The 21,149-nt window shown below is 55.7% G+C and overlaps 9 protein-coding genes across 9 annotated transcripts; 5 read left to right on the plus strand and 4 right to left on the minus strand.

Moving 5' to 3' along the window:
• The first annotated feature begins 29 nt into the window (after positions 1-29).
• On the plus strand, positions 30-1,077 carry B0I36DRAFT_14520 (cytochrome oxidase assembly). The gene is made up of 2 exons (XM_046148431.1): positions 30-333; positions 448-1,077. The coding sequence occupies exons 1-2, from the start codon at positions 159-161 to the stop codon at positions 912-914; spliced, it is 642 nt and encodes a 213-aa protein (XP_046018774.1). The 5' UTR covers positions 30-158; the 3' UTR covers positions 915-1,077.
• A 162-nt stretch (positions 1,078-1,239) lies between these two features.
• B0I36DRAFT_234159 (60S ribosomal protein L3) lies at positions 1,240-4,755 on the minus strand (the record flags this gene model as incomplete). Its single annotated transcript, XM_046149281.1, is given in 5 exon segments — positions 1,240-2,212; positions 2,224-2,479; positions 3,169-3,216; positions 3,892-4,301; positions 4,490-4,755. The coding sequence occupies 5 exon segments, from the start codon at positions 4,753-4,755 to the stop codon at positions 1,240-1,242; spliced, it is 1,953 nt and encodes a 650-aa protein (XP_046018775.1).
• Positions 4,756-5,158: 403 nt separating this feature from the next.
• Positions 5,159-8,235, minus strand: B0I36DRAFT_357989 (RNA polymerase I-specific transcription-initiation factor-domain-containing protein; the record flags this gene model as incomplete). The annotated part of the gene is made up of 3 exons (XM_046157886.1): positions 5,159-6,056; positions 6,116-8,048; positions 8,106-8,235. The coding sequence occupies 3 exons, from the start codon at positions 8,233-8,235 to the stop codon at positions 5,159-5,161; spliced, it is 2,961 nt and encodes a 986-aa protein (XP_046018776.1).
• Positions 8,236-8,633: 398 nt separating this feature from the next.
• On the plus strand, positions 8,634-9,827 carry B0I36DRAFT_379639 (chromosome segregation protein Spc25-domain-containing protein). The gene is made up of 2 exons (XM_046160779.1): positions 8,634-9,029; positions 9,116-9,827. Exons 1-2 carry the CDS (start codon positions 8,804-8,806, stop codon positions 9,661-9,663), a joined length of 774 nt encoding a protein of 257 aa, XP_046018777.1. The 5' UTR covers positions 8,634-8,803; the 3' UTR covers positions 9,664-9,827.
• A 147-nt stretch (positions 9,828-9,974) lies between these two features.
• Positions 9,975-11,206, plus strand: B0I36DRAFT_311334 (mitotic-spindle organizing gamma-tubulin ring associated-domain-containing protein). Its single transcript, XM_046152358.1, has 3 exons — positions 9,975-10,298; positions 10,543-10,620; positions 10,833-11,206. Exons 1-3 carry the CDS (start codon positions 10,206-10,208, stop codon positions 10,950-10,952), a joined length of 291 nt encoding a protein of 96 aa, XP_046018778.1. The 5' UTR covers positions 9,975-10,205; the 3' UTR covers positions 10,953-11,206.
• A 305-nt stretch (positions 11,207-11,511) lies between these two features.
• B0I36DRAFT_234381 (zinc-ribbon-domain-containing protein) lies at positions 11,512-13,244 on the minus strand (the record flags this gene model as incomplete). The annotated part of the gene is made up of 2 exons (XM_046149303.1): positions 11,512-12,426; positions 12,480-13,244. 2 exons carry the CDS (start codon positions 13,242-13,244, stop codon positions 11,512-11,514), a joined length of 1,680 nt encoding a protein of 559 aa, XP_046018779.1.
• Positions 13,245-14,848: 1,604 nt separating this feature from the next.
• On the plus strand, positions 14,849-15,997 carry B0I36DRAFT_311337 (uncharacterized protein). The gene has a single exon (XM_046152359.1). The coding sequence runs from the start codon at positions 15,124-15,126 to the stop codon at positions 15,547-15,549; it is 426 nt and encodes a 141-aa protein (XP_046018780.1). The 5' UTR covers positions 14,849-15,123; the 3' UTR covers positions 15,550-15,997.
• Positions 15,998-16,698: 701 nt separating this feature from the next.
• B0I36DRAFT_311339 (mitochondrial carrier domain-containing protein) lies at positions 16,699-18,676 on the plus strand. Its single transcript, XM_046152360.1, has 5 exons — positions 16,699-17,277; positions 17,395-17,613; positions 17,679-17,864; positions 17,933-18,085; positions 18,157-18,676. Exons 1-5 carry the CDS (start codon positions 16,965-16,967, stop codon positions 18,384-18,386), a joined length of 1,101 nt encoding a protein of 366 aa, XP_046018781.1. The 5' UTR covers positions 16,699-16,964; the 3' UTR covers positions 18,387-18,676.
• A 27-nt stretch (positions 18,677-18,703) lies between these two features.
• B0I36DRAFT_311341 (putative maintenance of ploidy protein mob1) lies at positions 18,704-20,399 on the minus strand. The gene is made up of 4 exons (XM_046152361.1): positions 20,278-20,399; positions 20,011-20,141; positions 19,635-19,889; positions 18,704-19,513 (listed from the first exon to the last, which is right to left on the minus strand). The coding sequence occupies exons 2-4, from the start codon at positions 20,031-20,033 to the stop codon at positions 19,138-19,140; spliced, it is 654 nt and encodes a 217-aa protein (XP_046018782.1). The 5' UTR covers positions 20,034-20,141; positions 20,278-20,399; the 3' UTR covers positions 18,704-19,137.
• Positions 20,400-21,149: the final 750 nt, after the last annotated feature.

Here is a 21,149-nt window from a genome sequence, read left to right on the forward strand (position 1 = left end):
ATCCCTGCCGCAGAAAGTTGCTGGAGCTAGCAACTTGTCGCAACCACCCATCAAACAACCACCACCCACCGCTTCCTCGTGTCGATCACAACGCAGCACTTTTGACCGCTGGCCGGCTTTCCGTGCAGTCCCTCTCTGTCAGCAGAGACTCATCAGCAATGTTCTCGAGGATAGCACGGCGCAGCCGGGCATTGCCCGCGCTCCGCGGCGGCGCGAGGTGCACCAACAGCAGCGCGCGCAATCACATCCAACTCCAGCACCGCACGCTCGTCTCAGCCCCGAAACCTGGCGATGGGCCGTTGATGGAGAGGCGGGCAGACCGCGAGCTTCCAGGTACATTGATACTTCCTTGCTCTGCTTGTGATACGCCTCTTTGATCATGAGGCCAAGGGCTGCCACGAGGAAGAACGAACACTGACACCATCCCCTCCCTTCCTTGGGATACAGAAATTCCCGGATCTCGCTGGGCCCGCACAATGCCCATCTTCGTCGTCCTAATCGCTGCCGCGAGCATCGCAATCTTCAACTACCAGAAGTCGTCGAGCCCAATCGTCGGCGCGACCATGTATGCGCTGCGGACGAACCAGAAGGCCCGCGACTACCTCGGCGACGAGGTCTACTTCAAGCACCAGATCCCCTGGATCTCGGGCGAGATGAACCAGGTCCGCGGCCGGATAAACATCAGCTTCGCCGTCAAGGGCACGCGGAACACTGGAGTCATGCGGTTCTCAAGTAACCGCCCCACTCCCCGCAGTGCGTTCGAGACGCTCGAGTGGAGTTTGGTCACGTCGGATGGGCAGGTCATTGATCTGCTTGACGGGGAGGATCCGTTCAAGGCAGTAGAAAGTTTCCCCATGGATGAAGAGGAGCTGGAGGCCATCAGGACCAAGGGCTTCCGGCAGGAACTCAGATAATGTGGAACACGCTTTTGAGGATGAGAGTGTGCTTGGCCACACACAGCGACAGAGCTCCTGGGCACAACTTTAGGAAGGGCGTCTTTGCTGTGCTACCGTGCTGATGCCTTTTAGGCGGGTCAAGCAGGGAGAAAGTAAGCGGGATGGACGGTCAGGACTTAGGTCAAAAGGGAAACAATGCCAATTGCGGCAATGCGGCATCCCGCCAGCAAGTCTGATGATATGTGTACAACATGTAAAATATGATACAATACAACACCGCGATGCTCCAGCGGTGGGAGATACCTTGCTAAAAGTAAGATACAGGGTTGACACTTCACGACTCTCACGCTGTAGCCAGCATCTGGTCAAACGCACCCACCCTGCGCATATCCTTGAGCTCCAAGTGCTTTACCCGTGCCTCCTGCAACCTGGCTTCGTGGCCCTCATTCCGCTCCAGCAAGATCCGTCTCGCCTTGGCAATGAATGTCTCGGCCGGCGGGGGCTTCTTGATGGCGTCTGCAATCTTGACAATACAGCCCTTGGGCCCAGCAACATGGCCCTTGACGACCACGATGCCCATCTCGTTGTCCACCTTGAGTACCTCGAGGTTCTGTACCGTCACCCGCTCGTTGCCCATTCGGCCAGGCATCTTCTTGCCTGGGTGCACACGAGAACCACCACCCTGACTGGGACCGTTGGAACCGATAGTGCGGTGGTTCTTGGAGTTACCGTGGGACGCCTCCTGACCGGCGAAACCGTGCCTCTTCATACCACCGGCAAAGCCCATGCCGCGGCTGTTGCTCCGCGCGTCGACGTACTGGCCGACCTTGAACCAGTCGGGCTGGAGCTGCACACCTACGGGCAGCAGACCCTCCTCGCCGCGAACCTTGAACTCTGCGAGGTGGCGCTTGGGCGCGATGCCCTTGGCCTCGTAGTAGCCGAGCTGAGGGGCCGTCACGTTGCCGGGCGTCTTGTGGCCGCAGCCGACCTGCACGGCCCAGTATCCGTTGGTGGCACGGGTCTTGCTGGCGACGACCTGGACCTGGTCGAGCTGGAGGATGGTGCAGGGGATGCGGCGGCCCTGCGCGAACATGGCCGAGACGCCCTTCTTGACGGCGAGGACGCCTGGCCGTAACGGCGTCGACTGGGCAGTGCGGGCGAGGGCGGCGGCCGGGCCTGTCGTCGGGGCGGGAATGCCCGAGGAGACCTGGTTGAAGCGGTTGGGCTTGCTGCGGGGAGGCGCTGTGGCCCAGCCGTACTGCACGCCGCGCTTGGCCGTGCGTGGCAGCAGCGCATGGTGTTCTGTGATGAGGACTCTGGAGGTGACGGGTGTCGAGCAGCTTCGGACGAGTGCCGCTGCCGCCCACCGCGTGGGCAGAGCAGGGGCCATTGTCGGCTGTGAGGCTGCCCTCTGCCTAGTTGCGGCCGCCGGGCGTGATATGGGAGAGCGAGGCGCTTTCTGGATGCCTCTTTGGTTCGGTCGCGGACGCTGCCTAGTGTGAGGCCGGTCGTTGGTGGTTGCTGGTGCCGTGTCGAGATGTCGTGATTGTCGAATTGGCTCGTCTCGTTCAGACCGTCGTTGGCTCGATGTGCACTTGAGCAGCTGCGAAAAAAACAAGGTGGGGCGCTGGTGCAGTTGTCGCAGGAAAGGACGAGTTATGATTGGCTGTACCGCATCCCATAGGCCTGTCCGGCGATTTAGTGCACCAGGCGTGGCACTGACAAGCTTCCGATTCGGTGACAGCCTCAAATATCATCTTCGTTTTGTCGGCTGCACTGACGCTCCTGCCGTCACACGGTCTGCTGTCCCGTAGTCGCTTTTCTCTTTGTATTTCTCATCAATCTTTGCTGCGGAGACACCCCGGGGAGATGGTTTACTACTTCACTTCGACGGTCGTCGACCCTTCGGCGTTTGTCTATGTGGGAAAGGACAAATTTGAGAGTGAGGGGGCCCGTTCGATGTTTGACAGCAACAGGCCAATGCTGACCCGCGACGTATGACCACCGTAGACGAGGAATTGATCAAATATGGCTGGGAAGAAGATGTCTGGTGAGTTGGCTCAATCTAGATACCCACACAGATATCCAAGACATCATGCTCATCGCACTCCAGGGTACGCAATGCTTCATTCTTCGCAAGACGTCTTGCTGCGAGCGCTTTTAGTGAACTGGCAAAATTGTGAACTTGGGAGATTGAATCCGAGCCACTGACGCAGAATTCCTCACACGAATGCAGTTCCACGTAGACAAGTTGTCCAGTGCTCATATTTACCTTCGGCTCCGCGAGGGTGACAGCTGGGACTCGATACCAGCAGACCTGCTCACCGATCTGGCGCAGCTCACAAAAGCCAACTCAATTGAGGGCAACAAGAAGGACAACATTACCATAATTTACACGCCATGGTCGAACCTGAAGAAAGACGGCAGTATGGTCACCGGCCAAGTGAGCTTCCACGACCCTCGCAAGGTCAAGAAGATCCTCGTGGCCCAGCGGGAGAACCCCATCGTCAATCGCCTCAATAAGACCAAGGTCGAGAAGTACCCGGACCTGAAGCAGGAGAAGGACGACCGCTTACGGGAGCTTCGCAAGAGAGATCAGGCTGCACAGCTAGCACGGGTACGTGATCCAACCGTATTCTGCAGTCCACAGCGGTGTTGCATTTCGACTTAGATATGTAGTTTTCACTAACACACGACGGACGATTTTAGAAGAAGGAGGAAGCGAAAATTATGCAGGAGCGTAAGCAAAAGAAGTACCAGAAAGACCACGCATATGACGACCTGTTCACCGAGGAGAACATGGAGGCATCGAGCAACCAAAACCGGGACGAGAACTGGGAGGACGACTTCATGTAGTCACTTTTCCTTGGGTAGACAATGCACTCGATGAAGAAAGACATGACGTTGCTCAGGACTACATAGCTGAGACCCGCGCAAGGCAACCAGACCTGTCCATTATTTCCGATACACGCTCCCGCTCTTTAGACTCCAGGACCTCTTCCGCCAATACCACTGCCCATCTGATTCAGACTCGTCCCCTTGAGCGCATGATCATTGGGATTCGGCGCCGCCTCGTACAAGATCTGGCTCGGCGCCCTGCCAAGCTGCATCCACTCGCCCTTGAACCCCAGGTAGCTGACGCGAGTGACATCCTCGTCGCCGTCCCCAAAGTTGTCCACAAAGAAGAGCGTCAGGCGCTGAACCTTGCCGAACAGCGCGCGCTTCACGGGTAGCTCCTGCACCTGCGACGTCTGCGAGAGCTCAAACTCCTGCGTGGGCCGCAGCTCCTCGGCGGACTCAAAGTCCATGTCGTCGCGGTTGATGAAGACCTTGAGCGTGCGCGGGGCGCTGTCGGACGAGGACGTGCGCAGCATGATGGCGTGGAGCTTGACTTGCCCGGTGAATCTGGAAGCATTGTAAGTGAGCGTATAGCGGCGCATCTTGCTGTGCGTGAATGGTGTTCCAACGACAAAGTGTTTGAATGACATGACAACCGTCACTTTCCAAAAAAGAAAGTGGTCGGTGCACCTGATCAAAGTCGCCTCGAAAACATTTGGCAGGCACTTGAGGTGACAATAACGAAACCTACGTACGGCACAGTCATGAGGATCTGCTCATCGGCATCACTAGCAAGCTCCGGCTCCTCCTGCAGCCGTTCGGCCCAGGTCTTTTGCACAATGGCCCGCCCGGAGCCGGTGGCCTCCTCGTTCATGGTGTTGATGGCGTCGAAGTTGATGTACTGGTACAAATTGTGCTGCAGCGCAGGCGTGATGTCGTCGCTGTGGTCATGCTCGTGGTCGTGGCCATGATCGTGGCCGTGGTCGCCGTGACCAGCGTGCTCGTCATGGCAGTGGGACATGGCGTTGTCTAGGACGAACGATGCCTGTGGGGATTTGAAGGCAGGCAGGCTGATAGCACGTTATCAATCTGTGTCCTCTGGGTTGAGCGGCAGAGCAATGAGATGGAGCAATGCTTCTTGTTGCTGTTGGATGCCTACCATAGTAGTGTAACAATGCGGCTAGATGCGGAGCGACCCAGAAAAGTCGTGACTATGATGCTAAACACAGCTCATGGGTCAACCAAGCAGCCCTCAATATTCCACTGCCACTATAACCAACGTTTTGTTCTCAGCTAATTGATCACTTTTCGGGCCAGATCTCTAGACGCAATTTTCATTTGCAACTAACCACAAACACTAGAGATTTATTGAATTGTGCGTTACTACAGGCAAGCATGCAACTACAGATTCTGTGATCCACCCGCTAGAAACCGCCTTTCCGCTTCGCCTTCTTCTTCGGTCTTTGTGCAAATGGCCCTGATATGGGTTGGGACATCGTCACTGGCTGTGAAAGCCCTTGGGAGAAGCCCTGCGACACATTCTGCGAAGAGTGCTGGCGGACGGGACTTGACTGGACAAAGGAGATCTCCGGCGCCGGCTGAGTAGCAGGCAGGCTGTCGCTCTGCCCTCTGGTCTGCAGCTGCAGCAACGCATCGGCTCGCTGCCGTTTGCGGGTGGCCCTAGCCAGCTTTTTCTCCCTACGCTGCATGCCCTCCGTCATCTCCTTCTCCTTATCAAGGTCAAATACATATTGATGAGGATCTGTCCCGCGCTCCCACAATGTACGAAGCTCCGTGTCTTTGTTGAGCACGAATCTGCCTGATCCTGTGTAGGACCTAATCAGCTTCATTGCAGGGTCCTCCTCGCTCGTGCTCGTGATGGTCTGAGATGGCCTTGGTTCGATCTGCGAGGAGGGAATATCAATCGACGGCTGGCTGGAACTGTCTACTAGGTAACCCCGATGTGACGTGTCAGTCGGCAGAGCCGAGATCTCCCCGGAGTCTTGCTCCTCTGTGTCACCAAGAATGAGTCCAGTTGAAGCAAGATAAAGATCGCACGCCATTTTCCGAAGGGGTTCTTGTGCACTGTAATCTGTCGAATCGCTGGTGGTCTTCGCTGAGTGTTGGACACTGAAGAGATTTTGCAGCTTGTCGACGAGTCCTTGAAGCGTTGCTGAATTCCCTATACTGTGATCCGGGCGCCGTAAACTGAACACTCTCAGCCGCGAGTCTGCACGCTTCAGCAGCTCCATTTCTGTTTCCCAGTCGTCATCCGCTGTTAGCAGATCAGGTGGCGTATCGAAGCTCTCGACCAGTTCAAGACTTAAAGATTTCGTTAGCACAACAAATCCAAGATTGCCAGTGATAATGGGAATACTAACATCGAAGTAGCAGGGAGACTACCCGCTGCCGCTGCGTCCTCGATTTGACCGTGCACAGGATCGAACGGGTTTGACTCGATCCTGCCGCCCATAGTTGGCTCTTTGGCCTTGTCGAGGAGATCGGCCATGGAACCCAAGAATCTGGACAAAGGCAACAACTCTTCGAAGTAACCTTTTGAGTCCGAATCGTGGAGGTCAACGTCTGCCGCACCCATGAGCTGCATTTCGCCATCTGGGATGACAAAGCGTGTCGCCACGCGCCTGCCTGACTTCGTCGTCTCCTTGATTTGTGGTGGTTCTGATTTCAACTTGTCAAAGCCGGGTGGGCCGAGTCCCGCCACCTGCGATTCTGAGACCATCAACAACAACTGCTGGATGTCGTCGTCCTCGCGAGCTTGCATGAGCTGATAAAAACGGACTTGGGCCGTTGCGACCCTTTGGCCGAAAGACTCTTGTGGCTTCTCATCCCCGAACTCTGCTGCCACTGGCTGCAGCCATGCCAAATCGACTCCAGGAAGACAAGGTATGGTTTCACGGCGCCAGTCGATACGCAGCTGGTCTTGCTTTTCCACCCTTAGACACAGGACATCCATGCATTCACTACCACGCGAATACAGCAAGAGAAGGAGCGCCCTCTTGCCTTCGCTTCTGGGACCTGCTGTCACAGACAGGCGGGTGGAGTTGCTGAGGGGACTTCGAAAGTGAGGTATAGAGCTGACAATGAAGCAGCGCTTGTCCGGCTTGGTGAAGTCATGGCCAACTGAGCTGGTGAGGCGCATAACCACGACTGCCCGCGCCGTGAGCAGGCATACACAGCTAGTGTCGTGGCAAGACACATGTACTTCGAGAATCTGATCCGCCGGGTCGCTGCTGAGTACGTTGAGAGAGGGAAGGAAACTCTGTCTGTTGAGGTCAAAGACCTTGACTGTCTTCCTATTGCACAACAACAAGCTCGTTGAATGTGGCGTCGGTGTGAGGATAGATGGTGCTTTTTCGAGTTCATCTTCATAATCAGAGTCGTCGAAACCAGCCATAATGCCATCTGGGGGGCCGACCCATGCGATAGAATGCCAATCAGAATGAGACGAGGGCAAACGCTGCTCTTCCTTTGATTCTTGCTGCTCGACGGAGCCACGATGAGCAATTCTCGGCTTCAACCTCCGATTCACCCTGGTCCGTAAGCCGGGCAAGTCCCAAACCGTCCAGAACCCTTTGTGATCAATGATCGCCAGCTGGGGGTGCTTCGACTTGGTGCCGGAATTGAAAGTGACGTCGCAATGATTACCACCACCGGTCTCTTCTCTGGATATACTGACTACGCAGTTTGGAGTAATCCTTGAGGCGACAGAATCGAGACCAGTCTCGATGTCGGAGCTTGCCTTCCCAATCTCAGGTATGAACAGCCTGGTTTCGGTGTCCCACTGCGCCAGCAGTATGCGCAGGGGATCATATGGCTTCGAGTCAACAACACATTTGAGAGAGCGCACTGGGCCGACTGCTCGGGAATACTCGACCGACGCCGCGATCTCGAGGTCCATGGGACGAATGAATATGTTCTCGTCTGCCGAACACTGCCAACGCTCTTGCCGAAATGTCATAAGGCGAATGATGTTCCTGCCTACGCCAGTGGCTTGGGCCAAGTACGACACGGGTTTCGGTACAGAAGGCTCAGTGAAGTCCATCATCTCGCCGGCTGCGACCAGGCAAAGCGAGTCCGAGTCCTTCTGGGAACCATTGCGTGGACTGTTCACATCGGAGAGCAGCTGATGTATAAGTGCGGTCTCTCCGACTCGCGCCTCTGGATGGTTCTTCAGGAGCCAGCCTTCTTGTCTTTTGCTGACCTGCCATGCGTCCAAGTGTTCATCTTGCGCTGTGCGCTGCGTTGTGGGCGTTCCGGACGGGACAGCCGTGCTCAGCCGCTTGATTGAGAGTCCTGTCCTCGGGTTAGTGACGGCGCTGGCGGTTTGCCTAGCAGGGACTATGGTCTTACCATTTTGTGAATGGTTCCGCGAAGATCGCCAAACGCAATCCTCCGCCTTGGTGACAAGCTCTACAGGCTTGAGTGAAAGACGTCCTGCGTGTCCAAGGTAAGAGTCCCGGGGAAGACGCTGATCAGTCATCCGGGGGACTTGCACTTGACTCTCGGCAGGCAAATCCAGGTTCGCATAGCTTGTTGGAAGACGCCTATGCTACGTATACCAGTCGCATTCGAACAGGGCCAAAAGCTGAAGAAAGGCTCGATTCTAACAGCATGAAGTAAAGCCGTTGCGCCGTTGAGTGCCTGCACTGAGCTGCCCTCGATGAAGCAGCGCAAGGAAAAAGCCATTTGCTCGCAGACTGCCCACCTGGAATGAATTACTTGCGGATGGGTCCGACTCCCCGGACCGTGCACAGCCGCGACTCCACCGCGCACGGCCTTTGCACACTGTACTGTTCCCAGGCCCCCCCGACCCGGCTTTCAAAGTAAACAGTGCAAAGTAAACAATTGGCCATCTGCTCCACCGCATCTCGAGTTGCCCTCTGCCCCACCACCTTTACAAGACGAGATCACAACCAGAACACGACAACGGCGACGAAGACGACGGCGTGGTGTGGGTTCCAACAGCAAGCATTTGACGACGACTGCACACTTCTATTTGCGACTGCGCCCTCATAGCCGTGATTGCCGGAAGCGAAAACCTCGTCACCATGGCGGCATTCGAACCCTCCCTGTCGCAAAGCCTCAGCCGGCCGCCAATGTCTACGGCCGCGCCCTCGATGGCCGACTCGCTGCCAAACATCAACTTCGGCTTTGATGAGCTGCGCGACCGCATGACAAAGTTCACAGCCAGATTTGATACGTTCATCGAGCAAAGCCGAAAGCGTGTCCTCGAGGAGCGCAACCAGTTTCGCATGAACGTCGCAGAGCTTCAAGGTACGGATTGCCCGCCGAAAAAGCCCAGACTGGATGCACTTGCACAAAAGGCAGCACGCTGATTATCTGACTGTGCCATGAAACAGAGGACCAGCGCATGAAGAAGAAGGACATGGAGATCCTCCAGCTCAAGACCAGCACCCACCAGCAGACCGTCTCGAAAGAGGCGGCCGAGAAACGCGAGATGCAAGCGGCCATCGCCTCGCTCACGGAACAGCGCGACAAGAACATGGCCCAGCGCGATGCGCTGAAACAGCAGATCGCCGAGACGCAGAAGGAGATTGACGCCCGCCTGGCGGCGCAGCGTGCACATGCGGCGCGCATCGATGCGCAGGCACGGTTCAACATACCCGAGCTCGATTTCTGGGTGACGAACCTGTGCTTGAGGATCGAGGGTGCCGGGCAGACGGACCGGCTGCGCTTCATCTACTCACATATCGACGAGAAGGATTGGGAGCGCGAGGCGTGGTTCGAGCTGAGCACGGCGTCGAGAGATTACGACGTGAGGCATTGCAGGCCAAAGCTCGAGCGCGAGAAGGTGGAAAGAGTGCTCGAGCGGGTCAACGAGTCCAGAGAGCTGGTGGCGCTGCTGAAGGGGATGCGGGAGCTGTTTGTTGAGGCGATGAAGTCCTGACGGGTCTTGCGAGCGGGAAGGCAATTGCAATCTGCCGAGTCTGATGACCACATGGCGTCGCGGAGTTCTGGGGTATATACCACATCTTTTTAGCGGTGATTGGAGTGAAATTAATCTGCAGCGTATCGTGGTGCGCCACTGCAATTGATCAAGCGTTGTTCGAAATCCCGATTGCCATGATGCCCTCATCGGAGGTGTGATGGGCGCGCAGCTTGAACCATGAATCTTCTTCGTGAATCTGATGTGTGCAAGTAACCATGCACAGAACACCAAATGCGGCTCCGCGCAACCCACATCTGTGCAGGTCCACACCTCACTCGACCATCTCTCTTCATACAATCGCGTCCTTGATTCCCGCGGTGCCAATTCCAGCCATCGTCGCGTTTTTGCACAAAGAGGTTGTGCATAAGCGGGCTCTTGGGTCATAGCGAGTCTTCATCATTAATTGCAACGCGCGACCTGCCCAGACGGACAGCAGGCCGCCAAACACACAACCAACAACACCACCACCATCTTTCCCATAGGAGAAGCAGACCAGCACGATGCAAAAGTCCCAAGTATCTTCCAAGGAGAGTGAGAAGCAAGAGGCGGCCCAGCAGGCCGTCGACATCCTGCACGAGATCTCAACGATCCTCGTAAGTTGCTCTCCTCTCACCCTTTTCAGCCCAAACATTTCCCTCGTCGCTGCGCGCCCCACCAAGACAGACCACGGCCATTCCGCGCTCAGGCAGTGAGGCCGTGTCCGGCAAATTCTGAACACATGCTCCGTCGCACACAAGGCAAGACACAAAACCTTGCGGAGGCGACGAGGCGGACATTGAAACCCAGCCAGAGAAGAAGAGGGAACGAAGGGTGTTGCTGACAATCTTCCCACAACAGAACTGCCACCTCGATCGCCGCACCCTATCCATATGTATCTCTATGATCGAGAATGGCGTCAACCCAGAGGCCTTGGCGGTACGTCCTTTGCTTCGTTTCTTCACTTTCTTTCCCCCCCAAATAGCCCTCAGCCCATTCTGCGCTTGGATCTTGACTTCCGTTTTCCGCCGTCTTTACTTCATCAACATTCCTCCTTGCTTGATCTCAAGCCATGCTCCACCACGTAAACGCTCGGCGAGCTCAGCCAACTGACCGTGCACCTCCCACTTGTGTGTGTGAAAAACAAACAGAACGTCGTGCAGTTCATGAGGAAAGAACTCCAAAAGTCACAGTTCGCCGCCAACGACTCCTCACGAGCAAACGAGGGCGGTAACGCCGGCAGCGGTGGTGGTAGGGCAGAGTGGAAGTAATTTGGTAATCGGGAGTGTTTTATGGTCTCATGCGACACTTTCAAGGCCACACTGCCTGGCATGCTGGTTATGATGAGCTTCGTCTTTGGCGCCCCCTTCTCTCGATTCGTGGTTTGTTTCATGTCAGGCGGGCGTTATCCAGGTGTTCTTTGGTGGCCAGGCTTAGTATGTGTCATGTAGGTTCCTGCCTTGGTTTTCGCTTAGTGTAGTCGATCTGAGATGCAATTTTCTTCACAATGGCAAAACTGCAAGCCCTTGTGCTTATGGACTATATTTTAGCTATGTGTCACCTCTGCGTATAACACTACCAACACCATCGGAAAACATTTCCAACGCCGACGCCCGCTTTCAACCAAATTGAGAATGCAATGCCCACCAGACTGCCTCCCTGTTGTAGATGACAGCCGTTCTTGAACCCATGTACCTCACTATGCTTCCCAGAAACCCTGTGCTCCCGACGAAGCGGCCCAGCCGGATATGTACCAGTATGCAAAATGTTCGAAGCGATGAGATAACGCCGTTGGGACTCATGCCCGTGTCAAATAGCCTGCACCGAGCCCTATCGATGTCCCGGCATGAAGAAACCAAGTCGTGTTCCTTCATCTTCATCTTCATCGTCATCGTCTTCATCATCAAGATTCTCATCGTCGTCATCGGTCTCCTCTTCTGACTCTTCATCAGTGTCATCTGGTGCTTCTTGGTCACCAGCCTCGTCGTCTGATGTTATGCTGCGAGGGATCCGGCTCCACAGTCCCAGCATATCCTCCTCGTCTTCTTCCTCAATATCCATTGGATGGGCGCGACCTAGGTGACGCGCGGCGAAGGCAGTCGGCGACTCTGACCGTGCAAGCCGATTTTGGACGCGACGATCTGTATCGGTCTCGGGGACCGGGGGGCCTGTGTAACTTGAAGAATGGCGGCGTCTTCTGAGCGTTTCTCGAGAGTTGGGGATTTCTACAGGACTGGCAGCAGGTGCGTCGGCAAATGTGACATTATGGACCGCGGTATTGAGAGACGTTGTGGCTGGCGTCTGCATTGCTGCCGGCGCCGGAGTGGAAGTGTCGGTTGACCCAGTGATCTGTAGCTGTGCCGTGTTATAGGACTGACAGACGCCGCATTTGAGGCCAAGCCAGTGATACTGAACAGAGCTTTTCGCAGAACAATCGTTACACAAGACAACGGCTTGCGTGTCCCGGAGCTCCGGGGGCATCGGCTGGGCCGCAATGGCCAGGTCGAGGTTGCGGAATTGTATTTCCATGTTGACAACACTCTTGTTGCAAATGGGACACTTGTACGAAGTGTGCATGTAGTCGTCGAAGCAATTGCGGTGAATGCTGTGTCCACATTTCATGAAGACAACCGGCTTTGGTGACGTGAACATGTACTCGCCGCAGATGGGACAATCACAGTCTGTAGCCCGCTCGAAACACTTGTGATCGTGAACTGTCGAGATGGCGATGCAGGCCACACATCTCTGCTCATCAGGTCAGCAGGCGGATCCCAGTACAACGAGCACCATGGACTTACCTTGCAGTGGAAGAAATCTTTCCCAATGCCTCTTCCCACCCGGCAAATGCCACAATCATCGCAATGATAGACATTCTTGTCGGGGTCATTGTTCCAGAGCTTGCAGACACTACAGTAGTACCTTGCAGCAGACACGCCACAAGCCACGCACACCTCGCCGGCCTTTTGCGCGGTTCCGCAGTACATGCAGAGCATGTTCTTGGTCTCTTTCCGAATCAACTCGTGATCCTCGGCCTCATTATGGCAAAACCGACAAGTGTACCACCGCTCGCAGGTTGAGCATTGGAGCTTAACATTTCGCATGTAGTGCTGGCATCCCAATGGGCGATCGCTTGGATCGTCGTCAGGGCCTGCAGGCACATATGTAGGTCTCGTGTCGTCCTCTGTCAACGTGAACTCTTCCTGTGTGCTGGACTCGCCCAGGACATTCTGCCAAAACTTCAGCGAGTCTAGGGAGCCCCCAGTGATTCGCTGCTGCCACGACGAGCCATCGGTCGATGTCGTTGGTCGTTCTACGGCCGCCAAAAGTTCCGAGCGTGCATTATTCGAGATTTGTGCTTTAGCGTACTTCTCGATAAACAGGCGGTGCATCAGCTGCGCTTTCTCGTTGGCAGGAAGGTCCTGCGCCTGAATTGCGAGAATCCGTCTGCGCAATAGCCCCATTCCGTCATCTTCAGGGATAGGCTTAGGGGCTCTGGGCGACCTTGAGGTGGTGGGCGCTTCCGAAACGTGTTGCACGTCCTCTTCGGTTTCCTCTACAGTCATCGTCCTTGGTTGTGACTCGTTGTCGTGGGCGGCTTCCCTTATGGGCAGGGAAGCTCGCGCTGGCGTATGGTCGAGATCATCCGTAGCGACGGCGCACTCGTCTGCGTGTAACGGGTCATCCATGTCGTCCGAGCTGGCGAGGGTGGCAGATTGAACATGGAAGTATTGTACATCATCGTCCCTCGAGCTTGTGACGTCGGCTGACGAATCTGAAGGACCCAAGTCCTGGGCTGGAAGACCTAAATTGGCCAGCGAGCCAGTGTCGCTGTCCAGACGAGTTTGTCTTTGGGGCCCGGAAATGGTGGGATCCGCCAGCTGGGTGTCGGGGACACCAGAGAGACGACGGGCGTGGCGGATGACGGGATTGACGAGGAAGTCGGCGACCAGAGACGTCATGGGCCCAGCAAGCTCTTGGAATTTGGAGACGTATACTAGATAGGGCTTCTGCTGGGCATTGTTGCTGAGGTGGTTGAGTCGGTGTGCAACGGAGGCGTAGAAACTGGCCCAGGCGGCGGTTGGCGACAGTGGAGGGAGGGCAGCGGCCGCCGAGGTGAAGTGTGAAGTCATGGCCTGGCCTAGGTGGGAGGGAGTGGGCGGGTGGGTGAGGTAACCATCTGCAGCTCGCTAAGCACCGAGCCGGCAGAGCTAGCCAGGGCTGTGGGGATGCGGCCAGCAAGCGTACGTATTTGAGCTTCAGGCGAGGGAGCCAGAGACCGAGGCGTGCGGCCGTGGAATTAGACGCAAAACCACCCTGCAGTGTTTCAATCGCGCAAGATGCCGTGTTTGACTATGGTCTCGGCATACACTTGCTGTCCTGCGTATAAGCCATTCGAATCTCGGATGAGTTGACAGTCGAGGCCGATGTCGAGGGCGTTGGGTCGTTTTCGGGCCTGAAGGGAGCACGCTCTTGAAGGTACCGGAGCAGTGAAAGACTGGACTGGTAACGTTGCGAGGCTACACGAAGCAGCGCACGGGGGCCAGCAGCCGCCCGCAGTATATATGTATGCCGCCATCACATGCTGGCGCGTGACCTCCTAAAGGGGACAGACCAGCTTCGGAGCACTTGACGATCCGCCACACCGGCCTAGGCCTGTCCACTCAGCTGGGTCGGTCCAGTGTTAAGGTGTGAGGCTCATCACTCCACGGCTGCGCCCTGGACCCCCGAGGGCCGCATGTCAGTGGTGCTCGGGCGGCCAGTCATGCCCTGCAGCCACTATACTTTATTCCCAGGATGGCGCCTGCCGCTCAATGCGGGGCTGTGGGGTGACATTTAGGCGCTTCTTCTTCCATTTCGGACTGAAGTCTTAGCTGTTGCCACTGTCCCTGCCCCATGACAGCTTTCGACGGGAGGGCCTCCGCAATCAAGCGATGACTTGCAGACCTCGACAAGATGCCGCCAGTTATGTCATTATTCTCTCCTCGCAAGATTTTTACTGCCCAGGAAAGTGAGGGGGGCTCGGTGTAGAAACAAGCGTTCAAGCTTGACGTTGGCTCTGTGCCCACTCGTGAAATGGTAGCGCGGAATGGCCGCAATCCTTGGCTTCGAGCCTCCACTCAAGATCCACGTCTTTGGGTCGGCTCACCCTTGTGCTGCTTGCCTCCGAAATGAAACAGCATGGCCAACCCTGCCGCAGATGACTACTCTCAGTCAACCTCATCCTGCAAAAGACCGCTCCAAAGACCAGCTACCGGGGTTGCTTCGCTCAGCATTGCCGTTTCACGCATCCAACTCGACTCTGCAACAGTCAGCTGAGTCCACGTCGCGACGTCATCCGCTTTTGATCCGCCACGCCTAGACGAGCCTGAGACACTGTAGTAAGCATCGCGAACACTCCAAGGCGAGCGCCGGCCATCACGGCCTCGTCCCGGGGCACCCGCAATGTCAACCGAGCAGGTGCTACACGCCTACCGGCATCTCTATCGGGGACTCTTGCACGCCGTCCAATTCTCCAAGCCAGCACGCTATGTCGCTCGCGATCGTCTGAGAGTGGCCTTTCGCGAGGAGGGTGCCGTTCTTGAGCCGCGCAGCATCGCCAGAACGCTACGCTTTCTGGAAGCCGCCACCCGGGAGCGCGGCCTCGAGCACAAGGTGCTCAAGAATCTGCTGGCGACACAATTCTTCAGAGCTCAACAAGAGCATCTGACATGGAAGCATGTCAAGCTAAATCAGTCGCTGAAGCACACAAAGTGGGCATCACCTCTCGAAGGACGACAGGAGGGAGCAAACGAAAATTTGGCTAACAACATTGCAGGAACGATCTTACAAACCATTTACACAGTACCGCATTTCGTCACTACGACATGACTGTAGCCATGCTGAACAAGTCTCTCGGGCTATGTCTACGATGAGCAGAATACATTGTTCTCAAGCAGGCAAGACAATACAAAATTTCCCCTTCAAAGCCACAACTCCAGAGGTCATTAGTGAGGTCAGAGTTCATGATTTGATGGACGAGACACAAGAAGAGCCTGGTATACACACAACAATATTGTATCCTGCACTTGCAACAAGTCAATGGTAGCGGATCCCTTCATGAAGATCAGTCTGGAATACTTTGCACACGCGGCCACCGTTTGATGAATCCATTGACTGGTATAGACAATGAATGCGCACTGGGTCTGGCAAGACGGAATTCGACGTAGGCCTGTCCTCAGACCCGCGCGTCTTCGCAGATGCACGCATGCATTCGATCTCGATTCAAAACGACATGACACTATGCTCTCGAAACGCATTGTTTCTAGCCTCCTTACCCTAAGCACACTGTGCATTTGTGATGTGCATCACAAAGACGAATACTTGTCCTCCCGAATCACGAGTGACGTGCACGGAGACACTACCGGCCGAGTCATTTGCTCCGCGACAAAGCTAAAACCATGCCGACTAGGAATGGCGTGTTTTGTGAAGAATGCGCAGGGCGAGAGATTCACATTGAGCGAGTCAGTCTTCAGTGCTCAGTTGAGGGATGATGCGTGCGTCCTTCAACCCAAGACGCCATGTTTGATGTGGTCACGAAGATACATGAAAAATTGAGTGCATATCGGCTCGGATTTGCCGCTGCTTCTCGCGTTCCAGAAACATGATCGACCACGTGGGACTAATCTCACTTGGTCTTGGTTATGCTCTGCAGAGCAAATGCAAGGTTGAAGGCACTTGAGCAGTGGAGACCAACCCGAACGATTGCCAGAATGTTCATCGCGGGCTTTCTGGGGATGTCTTCATCTTTGTGACGCGTGCAGAGCATATGAAAGAAAATAATACTTGATTAAGCACTTGGTGCATCTAGATGCTTGAGATTCTCGGGCGATGATGCGTCCAGAGCTCATCTATGAGCGATGACACCAAAAAATGAATAGAAGGACAACCCTGAGGGGGACGATTTGGGGTGCAGCAAGCTCCAGCTCCAACCCCGCATCCACACAGCTGCTGGAGCAACATGCTTGCTCGAAGCGTCAAGGGCCGGCCACATGGGCACGCTGCTCCAAACCTCTCTCCACCACGCCACCATCATCGCCTCCCAACGCCCAGAAACCTGCCATTGAACCCTCGCCTCGGTACGCTCTGAATGGCACAGCTCAGACTGGCCGCCATTGACGCCACTCTATAGCGACGACGCCGACGACTCTGGTCCTCCTCGGAGGCCACTGTCGGAAGCGCTTCCAGCCCGTATGCGCGCAACACCAGCTCGTTGCCACGCCCGCGTCCCAGTCTAAGGGTCCGCCATGCCAGCAGAGTCCAATGTTCAAGATGTCACCAGCCCGGCCTCACCTCGGACTCGCACCATGCCTCAGCCCAGCACAAACCCAACCACGGCCGCTGGTAGCAGCAGCAGCAGCGCAGCGACAGAGAAGCCCCGACGCTGGGTGAAGCGATACCGGACAGAGGTCTCGGCCAGCTCTGCCAGTGTCCTGTCGACCATCACCGCTTTCCCACTCGACAGCGTAAAGACTCGCCTGCAGACATATCCGTACAAAGGGTTTCTCGACTGCGTCAACACTACATACAAAGCCGAAGGCATGCGAGGTTTCTTCCGAGGTAAGGCTAAGCCCCCAAACCACTCACACCGGGTGACGCTGTCCCCTGCATACGCTCTTTTCGAAGCGCTAGACACTTGACTGATTACAACATTTCCCCCCCCCCGTCTTTCTGTAGGCGTCACCGCTCCACTTGCCAGCGTAACTCTTGTCCGGACCGTGTCTTTCTCGATATACCAGCGCTCCAAGTACACCTACTCCGACTGGATGGGCAAGAACTTGGGTTTCTGTCCCCTCGATCATGTCAACAAAACCGGTGCCTACCCGACACTTGGTACTTTGGCCTGTTTTGGCCTTGCCGGAGCCACAGCAGGCTCCGGGATCACCTTCATTGCCTGTGAGTCGGAGCTTCTGGATGGATCCAAGTGCTGTGCCCATGCTGATTAGGTTAACAAATGATAGGTCCATTCGAATTGACCAAGCTCAGCGCTCAAGTGTCAGTTCTCATGGCCAACCAGAAGAACGCGGATCCAAAACGGCAGGCTATTGCGCTGAGCTACCACAACAAGGGAACATTCCAGACCCTGGCCAACATCGTAAAACATCGAGGAATAAGTGGAATGTACACAGGTCTCAACCTGCATTTGTGTAAGCACCCTTGAATTGGTGGTGCTGGACGTTTGCTGTCGAGACCACGTGCTCACAAAGAACTGCAGTGAGAGACACGCTCGGCACTGGTATATATTTCGCCACATACGAGAGCAGCAAGCAGATTCTCACCACTGTAAGCGGCAAGGACGCCCACAAAAATCCAATCGCAGTCCTGGTTGCTGGCGCGTTATGTGGCATTGTGTCGTGGGCACTGATATGTAAGTACTTCAAGTACCGAAAACGAGGTGCCTCCTATTCACTAGCCCACACTGACGCGTGCCTTTTTCAGACCCAATTGACTCCGTCAAGAGCATATACCAACGCAACGCGCTCATGTACTCACGGAAGGAGAAGGTCCCGCTGCCAAAGATCCGCTGGTTCCGACGAGACATGTATCGGGGCCTCGGAGTGTCAATGGGGCGCTCCGCGGCTGTCAATGCCGTCTTCTTCTCCGCATTCGAGTTCTTCAAGAAGAAGATCAATGCCCTGGAAGACACGGAGCCAGGCCGGAGTCTATGAGGGGGGAGAGAGAAAGGGGGGGGGGCATAAACCCCATTTTATCGCAGCACGACGACGCGGCAGATTGTGCCACTTTATTGTTGTTTTTCATCAGGCGGGCCCCATGACAGGCCGAGAAGCATCATTTTCAGGACCGGCGTTTTTACTATGAGGGATTGTTTTTTTTGGCGAGTGACATCGCGATGCACTCCACCAACGTCTGCGCCCACGCAGTCTACCTTTGGCAGGCGACATGTTTGAAAGGTTCAAGATCGTGTTAGGACAGTCAATGATACCACGACTAGTTGCGAGTTTCTGTTTTGGTCGCGATGACAGCTGTGTTGATGATGCATGTTGTTGATCTACGGCCTCGCAACCCCTATGAGATGGGTGCCAAGAAGGATAGGTATGCCGGGACATGCAGCAAGGGTCTCAATGCACAAACTCTACCTTGGGCATCTCTCGGCAATGCTTGTGCGAAGCAGTAAGACAGCTTCAAGGCTATGGATATACTCCTGGAATTTTCTATCCTTCATGACCGTATGATATTATCGCCTTCTGCGCTGCAAGCTTCTGGAAATTTCAAGAAGCGCATGGACACAAGTATTTCCCGTTGAACGCCTGCTGAGAAACCCCTTTTGAAAAGCCCAATCAACAAGAATGCAGAACGAAACCCAAAACCACAGCGCTACAGAAACCCCAAGCCACATCCTCGGGATTTGCACGCACGCGCACGCATACGCACCCGAAACAGTATATGCAAGTCTCCCTTTCAGTCGCTGCGAAGCATGCTGTCCACGAGATCGCCGAGGGGCCCCCAAAAGTCCTTGCCGCTAGCAAGGTTGTGCTCGTCGATGAAGAGGACGTACTGCTTGAAGCTCGTGTTGAGGTGGGGCTCGAGGCCGAGCTCGCGGATGACCGGGTAGTGGTGGCAGTAGATGTGCGCGTAGACGCGGTACATGCGCTTGAAGATCTGGCGGACGAGGGCCGGGAACGACTTTGGGAACGGCACGCCGATACGGCTGGGCAGGACGGCCTCGTTGTCGATGCTGCTCTGGACCCAGCTCATGAGCTGCTCGATGTAGGCCGGCGCGGTCATCTTGGTCGGCCGCTTGTACGTGTCGTTGTCTTGCCAGAGGTATTCGAACCTAAAAATAAACGACATTTGTGGTTGGCAACTGTCCCGTCGTCTTTGTCTTTTCCCCGGGTCGATTTGTGTAGAGTAGGTTTGTGTGCGGAGGAGCCAAGGTCAAAAATTGCCAAACTTACTCGTCTGTGGCCTTCATCTCCGGGCATGACTGGGGAGAGCAGAACTCTGTGATGGCGCCGTAGATGAGGTTTATCTGGTTGTAGAAGTCGACCATGTTGACGGCAAGCCACTCGTTCTCATCCTCGCCCTCAGGCAACTTGACGACCTTGCGCAGGCTGCCGCCGCCGAGTGTAGCCTCGGCATACTGGCGGAGCTGGTGACTGGAGCTGCCGCCTTTGCCTGGCCTGGAGCGAAACTGATTGCGCCGGGCATTTCTGTTCGTGGACAGCGTGTTAGACGACGAGGTGTACATCGCGGAGGCTGGTCTGGCAGTGGTGTTGGGCAGGGGAAAGGGCCCATTGGGAGCGCGCCCCTGGGTGGTGCGAAAAGACGTACACGGTGGTCATGAACGAGGTCATCTCTGCGGTGAGGGCGGCGACGGCGATGCTGGGCTGACTTGTCTCGGGCTGGGGTCTGTCTCGCGCGCTGCTTGTCGTTGATGGCTCTTGTGTGTCTTGGAGGCGGCTCTGCGATTGAGGTGTTAGCGGGGTGCTGGCTGTCCCACCCGATTGAGCAGACCCTGGTTTCCCCTACGCCCCCTGGCCTTCAAACGCCGAATTGGAGTTACAGGCGGGCATCTGCGGCAACGGCTATGTCACATACCAGGCAGCGATTGGTGTTTTGTGCAGCGGAATTCCAGAGATGCCTCTGCGAGTTGTGGTCGGTGACCCCGTCGGTGGAAAAATGGGCGGGTGTTTTGTTGAAGATTGCCCGTCAATGCGAGCGGGAGGGCTGGCAATGTTTACCTTTGTCTGATGTTGAGCTCGTGCAGCGTTGCCGGGATGCCAGGCAGGTGTGGGGGGTGCCTCACCCTTGCTACCTAAGGCACGGCCCGGCGCTCATCTCGGGCGAGAGAGAGTAGTGTGTCAGGTGTGTGTGTGTGTGTGTGTGTTGAGCCTCTGACATCTGACAGCTCCCCACATTTCCGCAGCCATCATCCGATCAAACCTTGGAGCTCCCAACCGCAGACTCATGCCTAAGGTACCTTAGGCTGCTTACTCACTCAATTGACAGAGGGTTGTGGTTTCTGTGGAAAGTGTGTTCAAACAGACCTTGAATGATCATGGTGTCCAAGAGTGGCTCCTCCAGACGGGCGCACAAACCCTGCCGCTCGACGAAGAGTGTGCGTACGCGTACAAGACACTAAAGAGTGACCATTAGACCAAGCAAGGTAGCTGTTCCCATGCATCCTCCGTTTTCGTCACGTCCTTGACGGGCTTTTTGCAAAGCCGTGCAGCAGGGTGGACTTTTCTAGCAACAATGCTCATCACGATGCCCGTATGTCGACGGCAACACACCCATGACACTGGGCCACGCAACAGGCTCACCTCCCCAGTGCTCGCAGTGCCCAGACTCCTATGACGGCATCATGATCGCGAACCAGACGCGCAAACGTCACAAACCCTCACTCCTTCAGAGTGCCTCCCAAGCGGCCGAGTCATCCGCGTTGGTTGAACGCAAGCGACAGTCATGGT

This window comes from Microdochium trichocladiopsis, assembly GCF_020744255.1.
Source record: "Microdochium trichocladiopsis strain MPI-CAGE-CH-0230 chromosome Unknown B0I36scaffold_1, whole genome shotgun sequence".
NCBI classification, from domain to species: Eukaryota; Fungi; Ascomycota; class Sordariomycetes; order Xylariales; family Microdochiaceae; genus Microdochium; species Microdochium trichocladiopsis.

What these genes read in the sequence shown, in the direction of transcription:
- B0I36DRAFT_14520 (XM_046148431.1), top strand. Translation starts at nt 159, where the DNA reads ATGTTCTCGAGGATAGCACGGCGCAGCCGGGCATTGCCCGCGCTCCGC. An exon ending in GGCAGACCGCGAGCTTCCAG is followed by an intron (nt 334 to 447) that starts GTACATTGATAC and finishes CTTGGGATACAG; the next exon opens with AAATTCCCGGATCTCGCTGG.
- B0I36DRAFT_379639 (XM_046160779.1), top strand. Translation starts at nt 8,804, where the DNA reads ATGGCGGCATTCGAACCCTCCCTGTCGCAAAGCCTCAGCCGGCCGCCA. An exon ending in GAACGTCGCAGAGCTTCAAG is followed by an intron (nt 9,030 to 9,115) that starts GTACGGATTGCC and finishes GCCATGAAACAG; the next exon opens with AGGACCAGCGCATGAAGAAG.
- B0I36DRAFT_311334 (XM_046152358.1), top strand. Translation starts at nt 10,206, where the DNA reads ATGCAAAAGTCCCAAGTATCTTCCAAGGAGAGTGAGAAGCAAGAGGCG. An exon ending in ACGAGATCTCAACGATCCTC is followed by an intron (nt 10,299 to 10,542) that starts GTAAGTTGCTCT and finishes TTCCCACAACAG; the next exon opens with AACTGCCACCTCGATCGCCG. An exon ending in TCAACCCAGAGGCCTTGGCG is followed by an intron (nt 10,621 to 10,832) that starts GTACGTCCTTTG and finishes AAAAACAAACAG; the next exon opens with AACGTCGTGCAGTTCATGAG.
- B0I36DRAFT_311337 (XM_046152359.1), top strand. Translation starts at nt 15,124, where the DNA reads ATGTCAACCGAGCAGGTGCTACACGCCTACCGGCATCTCTATCGGGGA.
- B0I36DRAFT_311339 (XM_046152360.1), top strand. Translation starts at nt 16,965, where the DNA reads ATGCCAGCAGAGTCCAATGTTCAAGATGTCACCAGCCCGGCCTCACCT. An exon ending in AGGTCTCAACCTGCATTTGT is followed by an intron (nt 17,865 to 17,932) that starts GTAAGCACCCTT and finishes AAAGAACTGCAG; the next exon opens with TGAGAGACACGCTCGGCACT. An exon ending in TGTGTCGTGGGCACTGATAT is followed by an intron (nt 18,086 to 18,156) that starts GTAAGTACTTCA and finishes TGCCTTTTTCAG; the next exon opens with ACCCAATTGACTCCGTCAAG.
- B0I36DRAFT_311341 (XM_046152361.1), bottom strand. Translation starts at nt 20,033, where the DNA reads ATGACCTCGTTCATGACCACCGT. An exon ending in ACCTCGTTCATGACCACCGT is followed by an intron (nt 19,890 to 20,010) that starts GTACGTCTTTTC and finishes GTCCACGAACAG; the next exon opens with AAATGCCCGGCGCAATCAGT. An exon ending in GAGATGAAGGCCACAGACGA is followed by an intron (nt 19,514 to 19,634) that starts GTAAGTTTGGCA and finishes GTTTATTTTTAG; the next exon opens with GTTCGAATACCTCTGGCAAG.